Source organism: Mustela erminea, chromosome 7, assembly GCF_009829155.1.
Source record: "Mustela erminea isolate mMusErm1 chromosome 7, mMusErm1.Pri, whole genome shotgun sequence".
Lineage (NCBI taxonomy): Eukaryota > Metazoa > Chordata > Mammalia > Carnivora > Mustelidae > Mustela > Mustela erminea.
In genome coordinates this window covers 115,659,398-115,673,668 of record NC_045620.1, presented here as the reverse complement: position 1 = coordinate 115,673,668, position 14,271 = coordinate 115,659,398, and the positions used below count along the sequence as shown (strand labels likewise).

The window sequence follows — 14,271 nt, the reverse complement described above, 5'->3', positions numbered from 1 at the left end:
GGAATCCCAGTGGCCCTTGTTTGCCCGGCGTTTAGTTTCCTTCAAGCAGGTAAGAAGCCCTTCTCTACATGAATGCCCTCAGCTTCCTGGACACTCAGAGCTGTGCCCGCACTAATGCCTGCAGGTAAACTGACAAAGTGGGCAACCACTTCTGCTTCCAGCTTGAGTCCTGTTAAAATACAACTTTAACCTGGGCCGTACTTTTGCATACCTTCGTTGCTTAGGTCACCTGAAGAAATCACTAGGCTTGCTTCCTAGTCTCCCACGGGGAGGAAAGGAAAGGAAAAGCAGGAGGGAGGGAAGAAAAGGCGGTAAGGAGGGAAGGAAGGGAAGAAAAGGAAGGAAGGAAGAAGAGAAAGAAAAGGAGAAAAACAGAAAAGGGAAGGAAAACATAAAAAGGAAAAGGCCGGTAAGCTAAAACCCGAGCAGGAAAAAACAGGGGAGCAAGCGGAAAGGGCACAGTTGCCCTGATGCAAACACAGCAGCGGGTGAATAAAGCAGGGGTCCTCCAGCAGGATGAGGGGGCGATTCTGAGAATGTGTTAGTCATGAAATCTGGGATCCTCTCTTCAGGAAAGGGAACAAAAGTCATTAGTATGCCCGATTCCTGCAAAAGCAAACACTGATCATCTCTAGAGGAAAACATGCCCATGTTAGGCCCTTGAGATTCTAAAAATTATATCCAATGTAACGTCAGCCCCCCAATAAAAAAAGGTCCCAAAATAGAAGTTAACCACCATAAAGGAGTAAACAATAACAAGAACTACAGCACTTGTGGCCCTCCAAGGATTTCCAATATTAAAAATAACAATTACAGAAGAAACCAGTTATGGAATATGAAAGAACTGTAAAATGTTTAAAGACCTAAGAGATGGAATGAAACATTAAGCAAGAGACAAGAGACTCTAAAAAATGGCCACATTGTGTTCGCTTCAGCAGCAAATATACTAGAAAAAATGACCAGGCAGACCAGAGAAAGAACCAAATAAAACCGTATGAAAAATTCAATATTTGAAGTAAGAAAACTCAGTGGGTGATTTCAATAGCAGATGGGACGATGGTGAAAGCGAACCCCTGACTTGCAAGATGTTTTTTTTTTTAATAATCTTTTAAAAATTGTATTTATTTATTTATTTGACAGAGAGAGACAGAAACAGGCAAGGGGATGGGAGAGTGGGAGAGGGAGAAGCAGGCTTCCTGCTGAGGCTCGATCCCAGGACGCCGGGATCATGACCTGAGCCAAAGGCAGATACTTAAGGGCCAAGCCACCCAGGCACCCCTTGCAGGATGTTTCTTAAGGAATTATCCAGAATGTAGCACGGAGCGAGAAGGAGGAAGGAAGAATAAGAGGTTATAGAGGCACAAAGACAGGACAAGAAAGGGAACACATACCTAATTAGGAAAACCCCTCAGGTTGCTATTATTGTTACTCCCATTTTCCAAATGAAGCCGCTGGGTGGGCGCTCAGAGACTGTGTGCCGAGGGCTTCAGGTCAGCGGGATTGGACCATTTACTGAAAGTGCAGCTGGCACTAGGACTTGAGTGCTGGTCTCCTGGCTCCAAAACCCAGCCTCTCGTCAGCATGGTTCCTCTCCCGGTGCCCAGCCTTTTCCGAATCTGAGATCTTCACCATCAGAACGAACGTGGGAGGTTTTCCGCACTCCGTCTTGGGGGCTTTTACCTAAAGCGCTTGTTCATCCGGGCGCAGACTTAGGTTCGCTGTTTCCATGTGCGCCCAGCACGGGGCCTCGTACACAACTGATGTCAAACGAAACGGAACGAAAGCTACCGCGGTTAGCGGTCCGTCCTGCTACTGCACACTACCGACCGAGCAGAGATTCCGCATACAGTAGGCGCTCGCCATCGTGAGATTTCAGTTCCCCCACTTCTCTGGGAACGTTAAGGCTTGCGGGGGAGGGAAGAGGCACGCAACTCCTCACCTGAGGGCTCAGCAGGGTCCTCAGGTGCTTCAACTGCCAGACGAACACCTGTCTCTCCGATGCCACCAATCAGCGACAACTCCCTTGGTTACCTGGACAACCCGTAACGCTGCCGCAGCGACTGCCGCTGACACGCTGACGCGGACGCTCACGCTGACGCGAGTACAGAGAGACACACTTCGCAAAGTTACCACAGAGCTTCGGGGTGAAGCCGAGAGAACGTGCGCAGGCGCAGTGAGGTTTAGGGCGGGACCGACAGGACTCGAATCCTCTCTTCAACCAATCCTGTCGTCGCTTGCAAACTCAAGCTCAAGCCACGCCCACGAGCCTTCCGCAAACTCGAGGTCCTATGGCATCGCGGTCTTCCTCCCGCCTGGATTGTGAGTGAAGTGTGGCTGAACACTTCTTTTAATCCTTACAACCCTGGAGGAAGGCAGGGCGGTTGCTTTCATACGTTTTGCAGCAACCCGGATTGAACCCAGATAGGCTCTATGATGTGCACGGGGTATCACAAGGCTAATAATGATACCTAACCGAATACTCAGGATGCGTCTGCCAGGTACCGTGCAAAAGGTTGTAGATGCATTATCTCATTTAATCTCAAAGACAGCTTTTGAAGGGGATGGCATTATTAGTTCCATTTCACATGCCAGGAGACTCGGGATTAGAGGGGTTCCTTAACAAATGAACAGTAAAGGATGTAACTGGGATTCAACCCAGAGCTGATGCATTGAAACAGCCTTTATATTCTGAACTCGTAGCTCCCTATATCTATGCCATGCTTCTATACCCCGTGCCACTTCCATCCCAAGAGATGAGGTGTCCAGAGTCCGAGATGTGAGTGTTTCCGGGCCAGTGGCCAGTGGGAGGTACTACTGCAGAACTGGGTAGCAGTGGATCAAAGACAGCTGCCCAGATCTGGATGCTTTTGTGGTTCAAGGCAGAGGGCAAATGAGAACTGGGCTTATCTGATAGGATGAAGTTAAAGTCTTGTGATACCTGGGGTTGGAGCTTGGTGAAGTAGAAAGGATAATGACTTCTTGATCTGTTTGGGTTGGGGTCCCTTTCAGAATTACTGGTCTAAATTCTTGGAACATGCCAGGGAGACTGGGATGCGGAAAAGGAGCGTTCATACACCTCCCCTGTAAAGATCCGCAGTTGAGAAGACCTATAATTCTCCAAAGAGTATAGCATATGATGTCCAGATTCTGGGTTCTGCAGCTTTTCCCCCACAGTGGTATTTCTCTCACGGGCACCATCCCCCCACCCTTGGAATTTAGGAAACAGTAGAGGAAAGCCTCTATTTTCACAGGAAGGAAGTAGCCCCAGAGCCCAAAGTATAAGTCTTTTGACAGGGGAGTTCCAACCCCTCAGTTTTATTTCCATAATCCTCCTCTGGATATAGTGGCAGAGAGTGAATATAATAAACGCATTTACACTTTACAGTTATTATTGACTTTGACCGAATCAGCAGAGACAGAGGCAGACGAAACAAAAGGAAAAGTGAGTGCGGGGAAGACTAGAAGTACAGGAGTGCACAGGATAGGAGCACGTGGCACTGAAGGATCCATTAGTGGAGCTGCTCTTTCATTTGTCCCAAAACACTGTTCAGTCCTTTTCTGGAAATTAACTCGAGGTTGATGGAGGAGTCAGAGGAATCAATGGTAAAAGCTTGGGTGTCAATGTGGGCAGTGAACTTAAAAAGGTTACCGGCCCCTCTCACGTGGTATAACCTTCGTTTCCACGGATGCAGGAGAATTTATATCCCCCCCCCCTTCTTTCTCCCGTTCTCACTGAACAAAACAAAAGGAACTAGGGCTCTAGTTTACTACACCCATTTCTGTCCTCTCCCCACCCATTCAAGGCTACAGAATCAAAACAAACACCTTAAAACAATGTTAGTGCTCCTGTCGAGTTGGTGGTGGTGTGAGAGGCCCTTGTGGTCAGGGGAGAGACAGTAGGGAGGTGTCTTCAGCGTACTGTACAGTATCCCATAAGTCATCTCCAGTTTGTCCAAGAACGTTTATTGGAAAAATGTCCAAGGGATGAGGTCATCAGCAGCTGGGGGGGCTAGCAGGTGAGGGGGGAGCCCCTGAGGCTCCGTGGAAGACATTGGAGTAGTGCAGTGCAGCATCTGCCTCCAGACCCAGACAATTCCTTTGAGTTGCTGGGGGAGGGAGGAGTACCCAAAGAAACCCCACTGAGACCTAGAGGCAAGATGTGGGGGCAGCTGGGAATGCTGAGAGTCCTGATGCAGGTGCAGTGGGGGCCCCATCTGGGACCTAGTGGCATACAGTTGAACAAGTGTCTCTCCCCCGGACCTGGGGGATGGAAGGACATTTCCCATCTGATAGCCATTCCCCAGGTCCAGGGACACAGACCCCAAGAGACCTACCTTCTGGCCCTGCTGACAGTGGAAAGAGGATGGGTACCAGGCCTGAGATTGTGGGAGTGTCATTACCCTCTAGAAGATCACGGGATCCTTCACAGTCTTGGGCAGATCACCAACTGAGGCTCTCCCTGACCCTATCCCCATCCCCAGGGTGTTGAGAGAGTCTGGGGCCAGGGTTGCCCCTGAGAGCCCCTCTCTAGGAAGCTGTTGGTGGACAGGTAGGTAGAGACTAAAAAAGCAGGACTGTTGCAGGCAAGTATTCACGCAGATTGCGGCGGCTGGGAACAGAGGGTGGGGAAAAGGAAGCTTGAAAGCCCTTCTCCCAAATGATTCATTATCAGCCTGTTTATACCCAGTCCCCTGCCAACCTTTTCCTTTCGTTTCTTGGCAGTATGATGAATTAAGTCATCCTTTTATTCATCTAAGCTACACTGTAAACAAGAGGCTGAAGGGCAGGTAAAAAGCCAGAGAATCCAAAGCTTTCGGGAGTGGAGGATGGCTGAGCCTCTCACCTGGGCTTGAGCTGTTGGAGGGTAGCCGGTCAGAACCCTTGAGAGCTCGGAAGTGCACCCGAGGCCCTGGGGGGCTCTCTCCCCGAAGGCCGATGATGCTCCGGACTTGCACGGTGTAGTCGCTATCTTCAGCCAGTCCCCAGAGGGCACAGGCCCTGGTGGCGGTGTTCACCTCCTGGATCACACGCTGCCCAGGGCCATTCTGTCCCTGCAGGGAGATGATGGGACAGGAGGGTGGTCTCACACCAGTCCCAGGACTCAAACATCCAAGCACTCCACGGAGTAGGATGACAAGGGCAACTTGAGCCAGGGGACACCAGCTCCCTGATTCCCCCACCACGGGGAGGGGAGCTTTGGTCCCCGGTGGGGGTAATGGAAGATAGGCTCAGAGTTCCAAGGACACAGGCTGAGGGAGCAGAAGGGTGAGTCGTACTTGCTAGGAAATGGAGTAGCCGATGACGAGGGACATCCCAGTACACCGTGGCCGAGTTGGCTCTGAGGTGAGTGACTGTCACATTCACAGGAGACCGAGGCTGGTCTGTTGGCTGCCAGAGTGAATAGGTTAACAGGTCCCATGTACGGACTAGCTCTGCTCGACCCCACTACCCCTTTACTCACCTGCTCGCACAAAGCCCAGGTCACAACTGACCAGCAGGAGGACCGTAGGGCTTAAATATGGGGAGAGGGGCATCAGCGAAGCCATGGTCCCCACCGAGTCCGCTGTGAGGCACTGGGGCATCCGCTTGACATCCAGGCGGGGCTCCTGGAGGTGGCAGGAATTGTTGGGGGGGGGGGTTGTCCAGGACTGCCCAGAACGTACGCGTGGCAGCAGCTCTCCCCGGCTCCCCACCGCCCACAGCAGCCCCGGATCCCCCCGCTTCTCCCCACGCCTTCCCTGGTGTCCCCAGTGCGCAGCTCTGCCCGGCCCACGCCCACCCCCGCCGGTCCTCGCGGTGGGTCAGGCCTCGGGGGGCTGCTCGGTGCCCAGAGGGCGGCCCATCGCCCGGCTCCGTGGCGCTGCCCCTGCCCCATCCCGGCGCGGGCCTGGCGCGGCGGGCAGCGCGGGACCGAGCTGCGGGCCGAGGGCAGGTGGAGGCGCAGCGGGAGCGGGCCGCGGGGCTGCGGGGGACCCCAGAGCTCGGACGGGCTGCGTAGTCTGTCCCTGAGCGGGGGGCGGTGCCGGCGCGGCCTGGCCGCTGGCCCGAGTCCAGGTGCGGGAGGCAGTGCGGCTGCTCCGCCGGCCCCTGCAGCGGGATGTGACCGTCCCGGCTAGCTAGCCGCCGCCTTCTGCAGAGCTGGCCCCGCTCGCTCCGCCGCAGCCGAACCGGGACGTGCCGGCCCGCCCCGCCGGGGTTCTCGCCGCCGTCATCCCCCTCACCCCCACTCCCCCGACCCGGTTCTCCCGGGGCTCCTCCCACGACCCTCCCATTGGCAGCTTCCGGGTCCCCTTGCCTCTGATCCTGGCTCCGTCCAAGGGGCCTGCGGGTGGGGGTGCGTAGGGAGAGGCGCAGGTGCGAGGGTCTCGGGCACCCAAGAGGGCCCCTCCCTCCCCGGGTGGAATTAGCCAAGTTGGGAGGAGGAATCCCACTTCCCCTGCGGGAGGGGACAGAGTGGCGAGATAATTGTTCTAAAATCAGTGAGTTCAGGATTCACGGCCGCTGCTGCCAGTACTGCTGTCACCACAGATGCCCCATACCCTTGGAGAATTGACAAGGGAAACTGGAGTCCAGCTCGTGTACATACCACTGAGCACAGACGCTTCCTTGTCAGTTCGTTCGGTCACAGAAGGATGATGGCCTTTTCCTCCCTTCCATGTTCCAAGTCCTGTACCACAGTTTATCAGTCGCTGCAGAACTCAAATTATGCCCAGAATCTTAACTCCGTAGAAATCTGGAAAATGTGATTTTACCCTTCCATACATTATAACCCAGGGGATAGGGAGACATTAGAAGGGAGTGAGAATGAAAGCTAAATAAAAATTAACAATATCTAGTGCAGCCCACTGCTTTGGCTAATAAACTTTCAAGCAAACAACAGAACTATGTTCCCACTTAAGACTGCCGTTCCTTCCTTCAAATGAAAACATGCTTATCCTGCCCTCTAATCTTTACACCCATTGCGATGTGATGTTCCTTCCTCTTCTCTTTTAGTCACAAATTCCACTTTAAGACACTCTAACCTAAGGACTATCTTATAACATTAACCACCGGCAGCAAATCTCATATAGAAGGAAAGGATAAAGCAATGAAAAGAAGCTCATTAATACCCACAAAAACAAAGCAAGGAAGAAAAATGCATAGCTTCTATGGTCCTTTATTCTGCAACAGAAAATGAGACCGTAGTTGGTGTTTATTACTTCCTTATTCATTGTTCTCTTTGCCCTCAGAAATCTTCCTAGCCAGCACGGTGGCACATCCTGAAGGACTTGAGCCCCAAACAGTCCTGCCTTGTTGAACAGCTATAGATTTCCATTAACATGTAACACTGAGCAAGGAATTACTAGAAGCAACTTTGGAGGAACTCCAAAGATATGCTTGTCCCTGATTCTGTTGTATGGTTGCATCACTATTCTCCCTTATCGTTCTGCCCAGCCACTTGGGTAACCCCCTTATTTCCTTGCTGGCCTGATGACATCATGATCCTTGCAATATCCAGATGCAGTTTCAAATTTCTATTCAAAGAATTGTGTGTCCCCCTAGTGGAAACAGAGCCATATATCATAGGAACAGGAAGCACTATTTTGCAAGTACATAGCAAGGTTTATTTTTTATTTTATTTTTTAAAAGATTTTATTTATTTATTTGAAAGAGAGGGGGCATGAATGTGGGTGCACAAGCTGGGGGAAGGGGCAGAGGGAGAGGGAGAAGCAGACTCTCTACTGAGCAAGAAGCCTGACGCTGGCTGACCCCAGGACCCTGAGATCACGACCTGAGCCAAAGGCAGATGTCTAACCAATTGAACCACCCAGGAGTCCCGAACTAGGTTTAATTGTGGGACACAACCTTCTCACTTTTACTGTTTCCGGAGTTCATGTGTCCCAGCCATGAAAAAAGTAGCAATTTGGTTTAGAACATACACTACCCATGAAGGGCAGCACACCCAGCTTGGTAAGTGCTGTCTCCTACTTGGGGCTGTAGCTGAGTCTTCATTACTCTACGCTACTGTCCAATATGGCCAGTTGCTTGGGGTAATGAGGTTCATAATAAAGTCATTGACTCGCATGGCAGTCACTTTTTCCTCTGTAAAATGGGTATCTTAGTGAGGGATACCATGATGGTGAGCAAGGTATTAAGAATGTCCACCAATGTTGATGCTGGCAAAAGCACTGCTGGAAGGAAAGGCAAATCTGTATTTGCATTTAAATGTTTACCCCCCAGAGGGCAAATCCCTGCGCACTCCCTGATGGAAGGGTCCTGGCATTACCTGTCTGCCACAAAGTGGCTGGTCGGTCTCCCTTGGTGTCTGGTCTTCTCCACAGGGGCCCAGAGTTGGTCCCTGATGTGAGAATGTTGGGTGCTCAGCCCAACATCTGACTCTGATCAGTCAGATCAGCCTTGATGAGAATTTCATGTTGATAAACTCATGTACATCATATGTTCCTACTGCCACAGTCTCCTCATTCCTTGAAGAAGCACCGGTGAGGCTGGGGAAAAGACTGACCAATGTCTACAGAAGTCTTCCTGCCCACTGCTTCTCAAAAACTTCCTCAGAAGTGGATGCCTTCCATGAACATTCACAATATGCTTCTATTCTGTGTCCAACTGGTCTACCCACATCATTTTCCTCAGGTCACCTTATCACCAATCCTCTGATGTTGTTCCTTCCAAATCTCTGACTATCCAGCTAACTTGGTTTTATCCAAGCCACTAGCTTCCTCTCTTTCCACATGACAACTACTACTCAAGGTTTTGTCCATGGGGAGGATTTCCTTTCTTCCACTATACTTTAGGGCCACCTCGCAGAGGGGCTGGTGTAGTACATCAGTCCACTTTTGATGAGTGCCAGTGTACTGTGCTACGTGCAGCTTTTCGTTTCTCAGTCACCTGGTCACAGGGAACCTTCCACGAGCTCAGTGATGTGGGTTGACAGAACTTGTCTTTTCCTTTCTTTAAATGGCAACTTGTCGCTGATACTGCCATTGCTGCTGCCACAGCCACCACATACCCACAAAACCGGCAAATGGTCTCTTGCAGATTCCTGCATTGCTGGAGTTTTTGTCATCTGGAAATTCCCCAGAAAGATGGCTCTACCTCCTATCATCCTTACAAAACTTCCACCAGTACTTCACATTTGCGAAATTTAAATCATGCCCAGGACATGAGCTATAAAGAAAATAGAGTGTTGGGGCGCCTGGGTGGCTTCGTGGGTTAAAGCCTCTGCCTTAGTCTCAGGCCGTGATTCCAGGGTCCCAGGATGGAGCCCCGCATGGCATCGGGCTCCCTGCTCGGCTGGGAGGCTGCTTCCCTTCCTCTCTCTCTGCCTGCGTTTCCGCCTGCTTGTGATCTCTGTCTGTCAAATAAATAAATAAAATCATTAAAAAAAAAAAAGAAAAGAAAAGAAAGAAAGAAAATATAGTGTTTAGCCATTGATAGCCTGAAATTCCGGCGGATGTCCGCGAGAAGTGGAGAGGGACTCCTAGAACCGAAGCCAAATACTGAACAAATATCCGAGGTCTATCTCGGCACCACTGCACTCCCTCACTCTAGCTAAGACGCTGAGGGTACAGATTTCTGGTTCTAATCCTAGTTCTCCTGCTTCCTGACTGTGTTAACGGCTCTGTGCCTCAGGCCTCAGTTTTCTCGTCCGTGTCTGTTTCTTACAAATCGAGGACTACTTAGTGGGGCTTTGGTAGGCAAACTCCACGCGGTCCCACAGGGAGCAGGTGGCTGGTGCTTAGAATGGCGCTGGCAAGTACCTGTTGAATGGATGGATGGCTGGACACTGACCTAAGGAGGGCTATGTCCCCAGGGCTCTTCGCCCCGCAGCCTTGTAAAAGTGAGGAGGTAGCAGGGTGAAAAGGGGACATACTTTGGTGTTTTACAGGCGTGACCTTGAGTTGAATCCTGGCTTTGACACTTACGAGCAGCAGGACTGTGGGCGAGTTAATTTACTCAGTTTCTTTGATCGTGAAACGGAACGGATAATATCCACCTTGGCCGACCGCGGGCGCTGGGGGCCCTGGGTGTGTCCGGTTTCTTCCCGCTGACGGATCTCGCACACGGGGGCGGGGCAGAAACAGACGCGGGAGCCCGGGTCGGAGGGTAGGAAGGTCCTTGCGCGCCTGGTGGCCCCCGGACGACACGTGGGTGCCAGCGCGTCCGGCGCGAACTCCGAGCGCGGTTCCAGTTTCGCGCGGTTCCAGTTTCGCGCGATCCAGGAGCGGGAGGGGGCCGGGCGGCCGCGGCGGAAGGCGGAGCCCGCGGGGAAAACGAAAGCGAGAGTGAGCGGTCCGGACCCCGCAGGAGCTCGGCGGCGGCGGTGCGGGTGAGTAGGGATCTGGGCGTGCGGGGAGCGCGGGGGGCTTCGGGGAGAGGAGACAGCGCGGGCGCGGCCAAGGGCGAGTCCCGGCCGGGGACGTGGACGCGGGTGAGAGGCCCCCGACCCGTGGCCCGGCCGCGCGGGAGCGCTGTCCGAGGCCCGCAGCCGAGGTGCGGGGCCCTTGCCAGAGCCCGGGAGACGATCGCGCAGCGCAGTGGGGTCTGAAAGCCATTTCCCCCCCGCCCGCGAGGAATTTCTATAAGAGCAAGTAACGAATTTCCCCGGCTGGAGTGGCGGGGGATCTCGCGGAAAACATAAGTTGGGAACTGTGACAGAAGGGAAATACAGAGGCCTGGATTTCCCATAGATTGACTAAATAGGCCCTGGCTAAAAATCTCCTGCCTACACAGTTGCTGTTGTTTCCCAATTGCCCTGCCTTAGCGCACCCCATCCCACCCCTTAGCCCCGCCCCAACCTGTACCACCCTGTCCCCCATATCTTTTCTCAGCGCTGCAGCAGAGGGGATCCTTTAAATCAGAACAGGACCCTCTGCTCGGATCACCCCAATAGCTCACCATCCCATCAGAATTCGGTCAGTGAGGGTGCCAGGGTGGCTCTGTTAAGCCACGGATTCTTGGTTTCTGCTCAGGTCATGATCTGGGAGTCCTGAGATGGAGCCCAGACCCCAGTCATCTGGAGCCTCCGTGCCTCCCACCAAGTAGGGCCAGGAGCCTGCTTGAGATTCTCTCCCTCTGCCCCTCCCCCTAGCTCATGCGTGTGCTCTCTCTCAAATAAATAAATTAATCTTAAAAAAAAAAAAAAATCAGTACATGGCGCAGACCAGGCTCCTTGCTCTCTCCACTGTGACCAGACAGGCCTCGTTGTGTTTTGGGATACAGGAAAGTACATGCCTGCCTCTGGGCCTTTGAACGCCTGTTTCCCCTTCCTGGAAAGCTCTTTCTTCCCCCAGATGCCTGCATGGGTCATTCTTTTGCTTTACCCTGTACTTCTGGCAGTGACATCAAATCAGACCAGCCTTCTCTGAACAACCAGCTGTGTAAAAGAAACCCCGCCTTTCCCTGCCTGTTCACCCTTTCTCTGCTTCAGTTTCCAGCACAGTAGTTATCAGCCAGTGCCATTGTTTTATGAATTTGTCTGTATTCCTCCTCTAGTAAGTTTACAAGAGCAGGGTTTTGTGCACCGGTACCACGCCAACCCCTAGTAGTAATAGGTTCTCATTAAATATCTGTTTAATGAATGGCAATTTCTAAATTCTCTTTTGAATTAGAGAATAGTGAAACTTCCTGTTGAATTGATTTCTTTAGTACTCGAAACAGCTCCCAAAGGAGAGCTAAAAGGTAAAACTCTGCTGTCAAGAGCTTAGAATTTGGGGCAGATTATGCTCTTCTTCACTTTGCTTAGTTGAACCTGAAGATCCATAACCCTGGACCTATAGTTCATTCATTGAACAATCAAGATCCTAGTTGTATGAATGTTGTAGGCCAAGCTTTGTGCAAGACCTGGAAGGGGCGGGGTCCTCAGGGAGCTGGTAGTTGGCCAGAAGGGACAGAGGCCACAAAGTAAGATGAAGAAGGTGATTTTTGCTGGAGATTTCCTTTAGGAAAATGAGAACAGAGAATCAAAACAAGATTTATTGACAGTAGTTGAAAAGAAGCCTGATTTTTTTTTTCCAGACTTGGAAGTATTTTTTCAAACATGTTAATTCAGCACTTTCTTAGTTTGCACATATATTTTACTTAAATTTGAACTGGCTTGTCCTTCTGATGATGGGTAGTTACTTAACATTAAAAGTGCTGGGGGCTTAGAGTGGATGATAGAACTTCAGGATATAGTTGCTAAGGGTTCTTCCATGACTGCTCTTCTGATATCTGTGGTCCCCTCCCCGCCTCATGTATGGTCTCATGGTGTGACCAAAGTAAATGACACTGGTTCCTAAAAATAATGGTACAGCTAAAGATCCTTATCAATGACCCTTGGGCCAGGCATGTTCTGGTATTCAGAGAGTTTTGGATTTTAGCGAGGTAAGCCAGCGTAAATCCTGTCTCAGGAGAATTGGGGGGCAGCCCTCTAGAATAAAACCATTTATGTAGTGAAATGTATACGTGAGTAACAAAGTATCATGAAAACTATAAATAGCTCATGTCCACTCAGGTCTAGACAGGGGGCTACAAACTTATCAAAAACAAAATGAAAGAAAAAAAAATGCATCTCCGTTTTTAGAGCTTTGTGGATTTCAGAATTGCAGACCAGGAGCACCATTTGTTGAGGGGAGGACTCTGCTGGATGTTTTTTGTCTGATTTCTCCCCCACAACAACCTCTGAATCTGCTGTTTTTGTTCCTGTCTTCAGGTCACAAAGGTAAGGTTCAGAGAGAGTCTAGCCCAGAGCAGTGTGACCTCTAGTCTGACTATCTCCATGACACTGAGCAGTCACGTGACAGCTTTGCCTTTGCGCAGACTCTAGATACTCCCAGCACGTGCTTCCAGCCACCATCATCGCTCACCCAAACAATGGCAGCAGCCTCTGCTGGGGCTCCTTGCTTCTGCCTGTGCTCTGCTCCACTACCCACACCTGTCCCTGCCCCCAGACTCTACTTTTCCCATAGTGTCAGAGTCATCACCTAAAACATAAATCCACTCACATCCCCCCTCTATTTAGAAAATGTCCAGTCCAATGCAATGTCCAGGTATTGCAATCAGAATACCATCCATTGGTTCTGACCATGACCTACAAGGTCTGTGTGCATGGCACTGACCTCTCTGACACATTTCCTACTCTTTCCCCTTCATTCACTGGGCAGCAGTCCCCTTCTTTTTGTTATCCCCTCCAAGGCCATGCTGGTTCCTGAGTTACACTTCCCCCATATCTTGATATAATGGACTTTCTCATCATTCATTCTTCATTTAAAATTGCCTCCCAAGAAAGGTCTTTTGTGAACACTATGTTTAAAACCGCCTCCCCCTTATCTGTCCCTGCCTACCAACTCACCCTCCTATGCCACACCCCTATTTAATTTCATTATAACACTTCTGGCCATCGGGTCATCATATGTCCAACCTGTTACCAGTTTCTGTGCATGGTCATTTTCTGTCTTCCTCAGTGGAATGCAGGTCAGGTGTGAATTTGTCTTGTCCACATCCGGATGGATACTCATTGTCACAATAACGCCTGGCACTTGCTAGCCATCCATTGAACAAATGAAGAAAGAATGCACGGAAAGCAGCAGATGAAGAAAAGGGAGAAGACGAGGGGGTTTCGAGTAGAATATTTAATTTTAATGAGTCGTTCTTTCATTTTCCTATGCACCATCCAAGTGTTCAGCATTTCCTGCTTGCCACTAGGTATTGGTGATACAAAAGGAGTAAGACATAGAACTGCTTCCCAAATTGCTCACTGACTGGGCTGTTATGGGAGCTGGGCAAGGTGGAGTGGTGGGCCCTTGGAGGAGGACTGGCTGTCCCCCCAACATCAAAGAAAATGTGGGAGCCTCACAGATGAGTGGGAGTTGCCTCGTGGACTGAGGGTGCAGATACTGCATTCAAAAGCAAAGAGACAAGTATGTGACAAGTCATGCAGGTGGGGAAGGTCTGTAGATATTCATTCATTGATTATGGAGCCCCTATTCTAACAGCCTGGCCCCATCGCTGTTATAGGTCATGGTCTCTTTTGGAAGACAGTCAGTTATATAAGCAATTGCAGGTAAGGGGACAAGAGCTGTTGTGGAGCACGGGACCACGACCTCTTCCAGGGTGTCTGGGAAGTGACATCTGAGCTGAAACCTATAGGAAATAGGAATTGACCAGAGGAAGGCAGTGCATGGGGTATAGTCAAGAGCGTTTCAAGGAGGCAGCCTCCTGGACAGAAGCAGTTAGAGTTAAGAAGTAGTCAGAGTTAGAGGTGTTCTTTTGATAACTATCGTTGTGTAGGTG

General features: G+C 50.8%; 3 protein-coding genes across 6 annotated transcripts in view; 1 reads left to right on the top strand and 2 right to left on the bottom strand.

The window, feature by feature from the left end:
* Positions 1-4,485: 4,485 nt before the first annotated feature.
* On the bottom strand, positions 4,486-6,202 carry LOC116596045. 2 transcript variants are annotated; one of them, XM_032353037.1, is made up of 3 exons: positions 5,780-6,202; positions 5,462-5,606; positions 4,486-5,388 (listed from the first exon to the last, which is right to left on the bottom strand). In XM_032353037.1, exons 1-3 carry the CDS (start codon positions 5,873-5,875, stop codon positions 5,102-5,104), a joined length of 528 nt encoding a protein of 175 aa, XP_032208928.1. In that variant the 5' UTR covers positions 5,876-6,202; the 3' UTR covers positions 4,486-5,101. The 2 variants fall into 2 exon arrangements, with proteins under 2 accessions (XP_032208928.1, XP_032208927.1); XM_032353036.1 differs by having other exon boundaries at positions 4,486-5,381.
* Positions 6,203-9,652: 3,450 nt separating this feature from the next.
* Positions 9,653-13,496, bottom strand: LOC116596407 (WW domain-binding protein 11-like). Its single transcript, XM_032353707.1, has 3 exons — positions 13,407-13,496; positions 9,872-10,693; positions 9,653-9,758 (listed from the first exon to the last, which is right to left on the bottom strand). The coding sequence occupies exons 1-2, from the start codon at positions 13,494-13,496 to the stop codon at positions 9,920-9,922; spliced, it is 864 nt and encodes a 287-aa protein (XP_032209598.1). The 3' UTR covers positions 9,653-9,758; positions 9,872-9,919.
* Positions 10,239-14,271, top strand: part of EIF2AK2 (eukaryotic translation initiation factor 2 alpha kinase 2) — a 31,395-nt gene continuing 27,362 nt past the window's right edge. For 2 of the 3 annotated variants that reach the window (XM_032353025.1, XM_032353023.1), the window contains exon 1: positions 10,239-10,327. The gene's annotated coding sequence lies outside the window, so the exon portion shown is untranslated. Of the gene's footprint in view, positions 10,328-12,562; positions 12,701-14,271 lie in introns of all 3 variants that reach the window. The other variant, XM_032353024.1, reaches the window with a different exon arrangement.

Bases quoted from the DNA above. Each gene is read 5' to 3' on its own strand.
- LOC116596045 (XM_032353036.1), bottom strand. From the start codon at position 5,875: ATGGGGCAGGGGCAGCGCCACGGAGCCGGGCGATGGGCCGCCCTCTGG. The intron at 5,607-5,779 runs GTGGGCGTGGGC...TGCCACCTCCAG, and splicing joins CACCGCGAGGACCGGCGGGG to GAGCCCCGCCTGGATGTCAA. The intron at 5,382-5,461 runs GTGAGTAAAGGG...GGCAGCCAACAG, and splicing joins CCTGGGCTTTGTGCGAGCAG to ACCAGCCTCGGTCTCCTGTG.
- LOC116596407 (XM_032353707.1), bottom strand. From the start codon at position 13,496: ATGAGTATCCATCCGGATGTGGACAAGACAAATTCACACCTGACCTGC. The intron at 10,694-13,406 runs GTAACAGGTTGG...GGGCCTATTTAG, and splicing joins ATGACCATGCACAGAAACTG to TCAATCTATGGGAAATCCAG.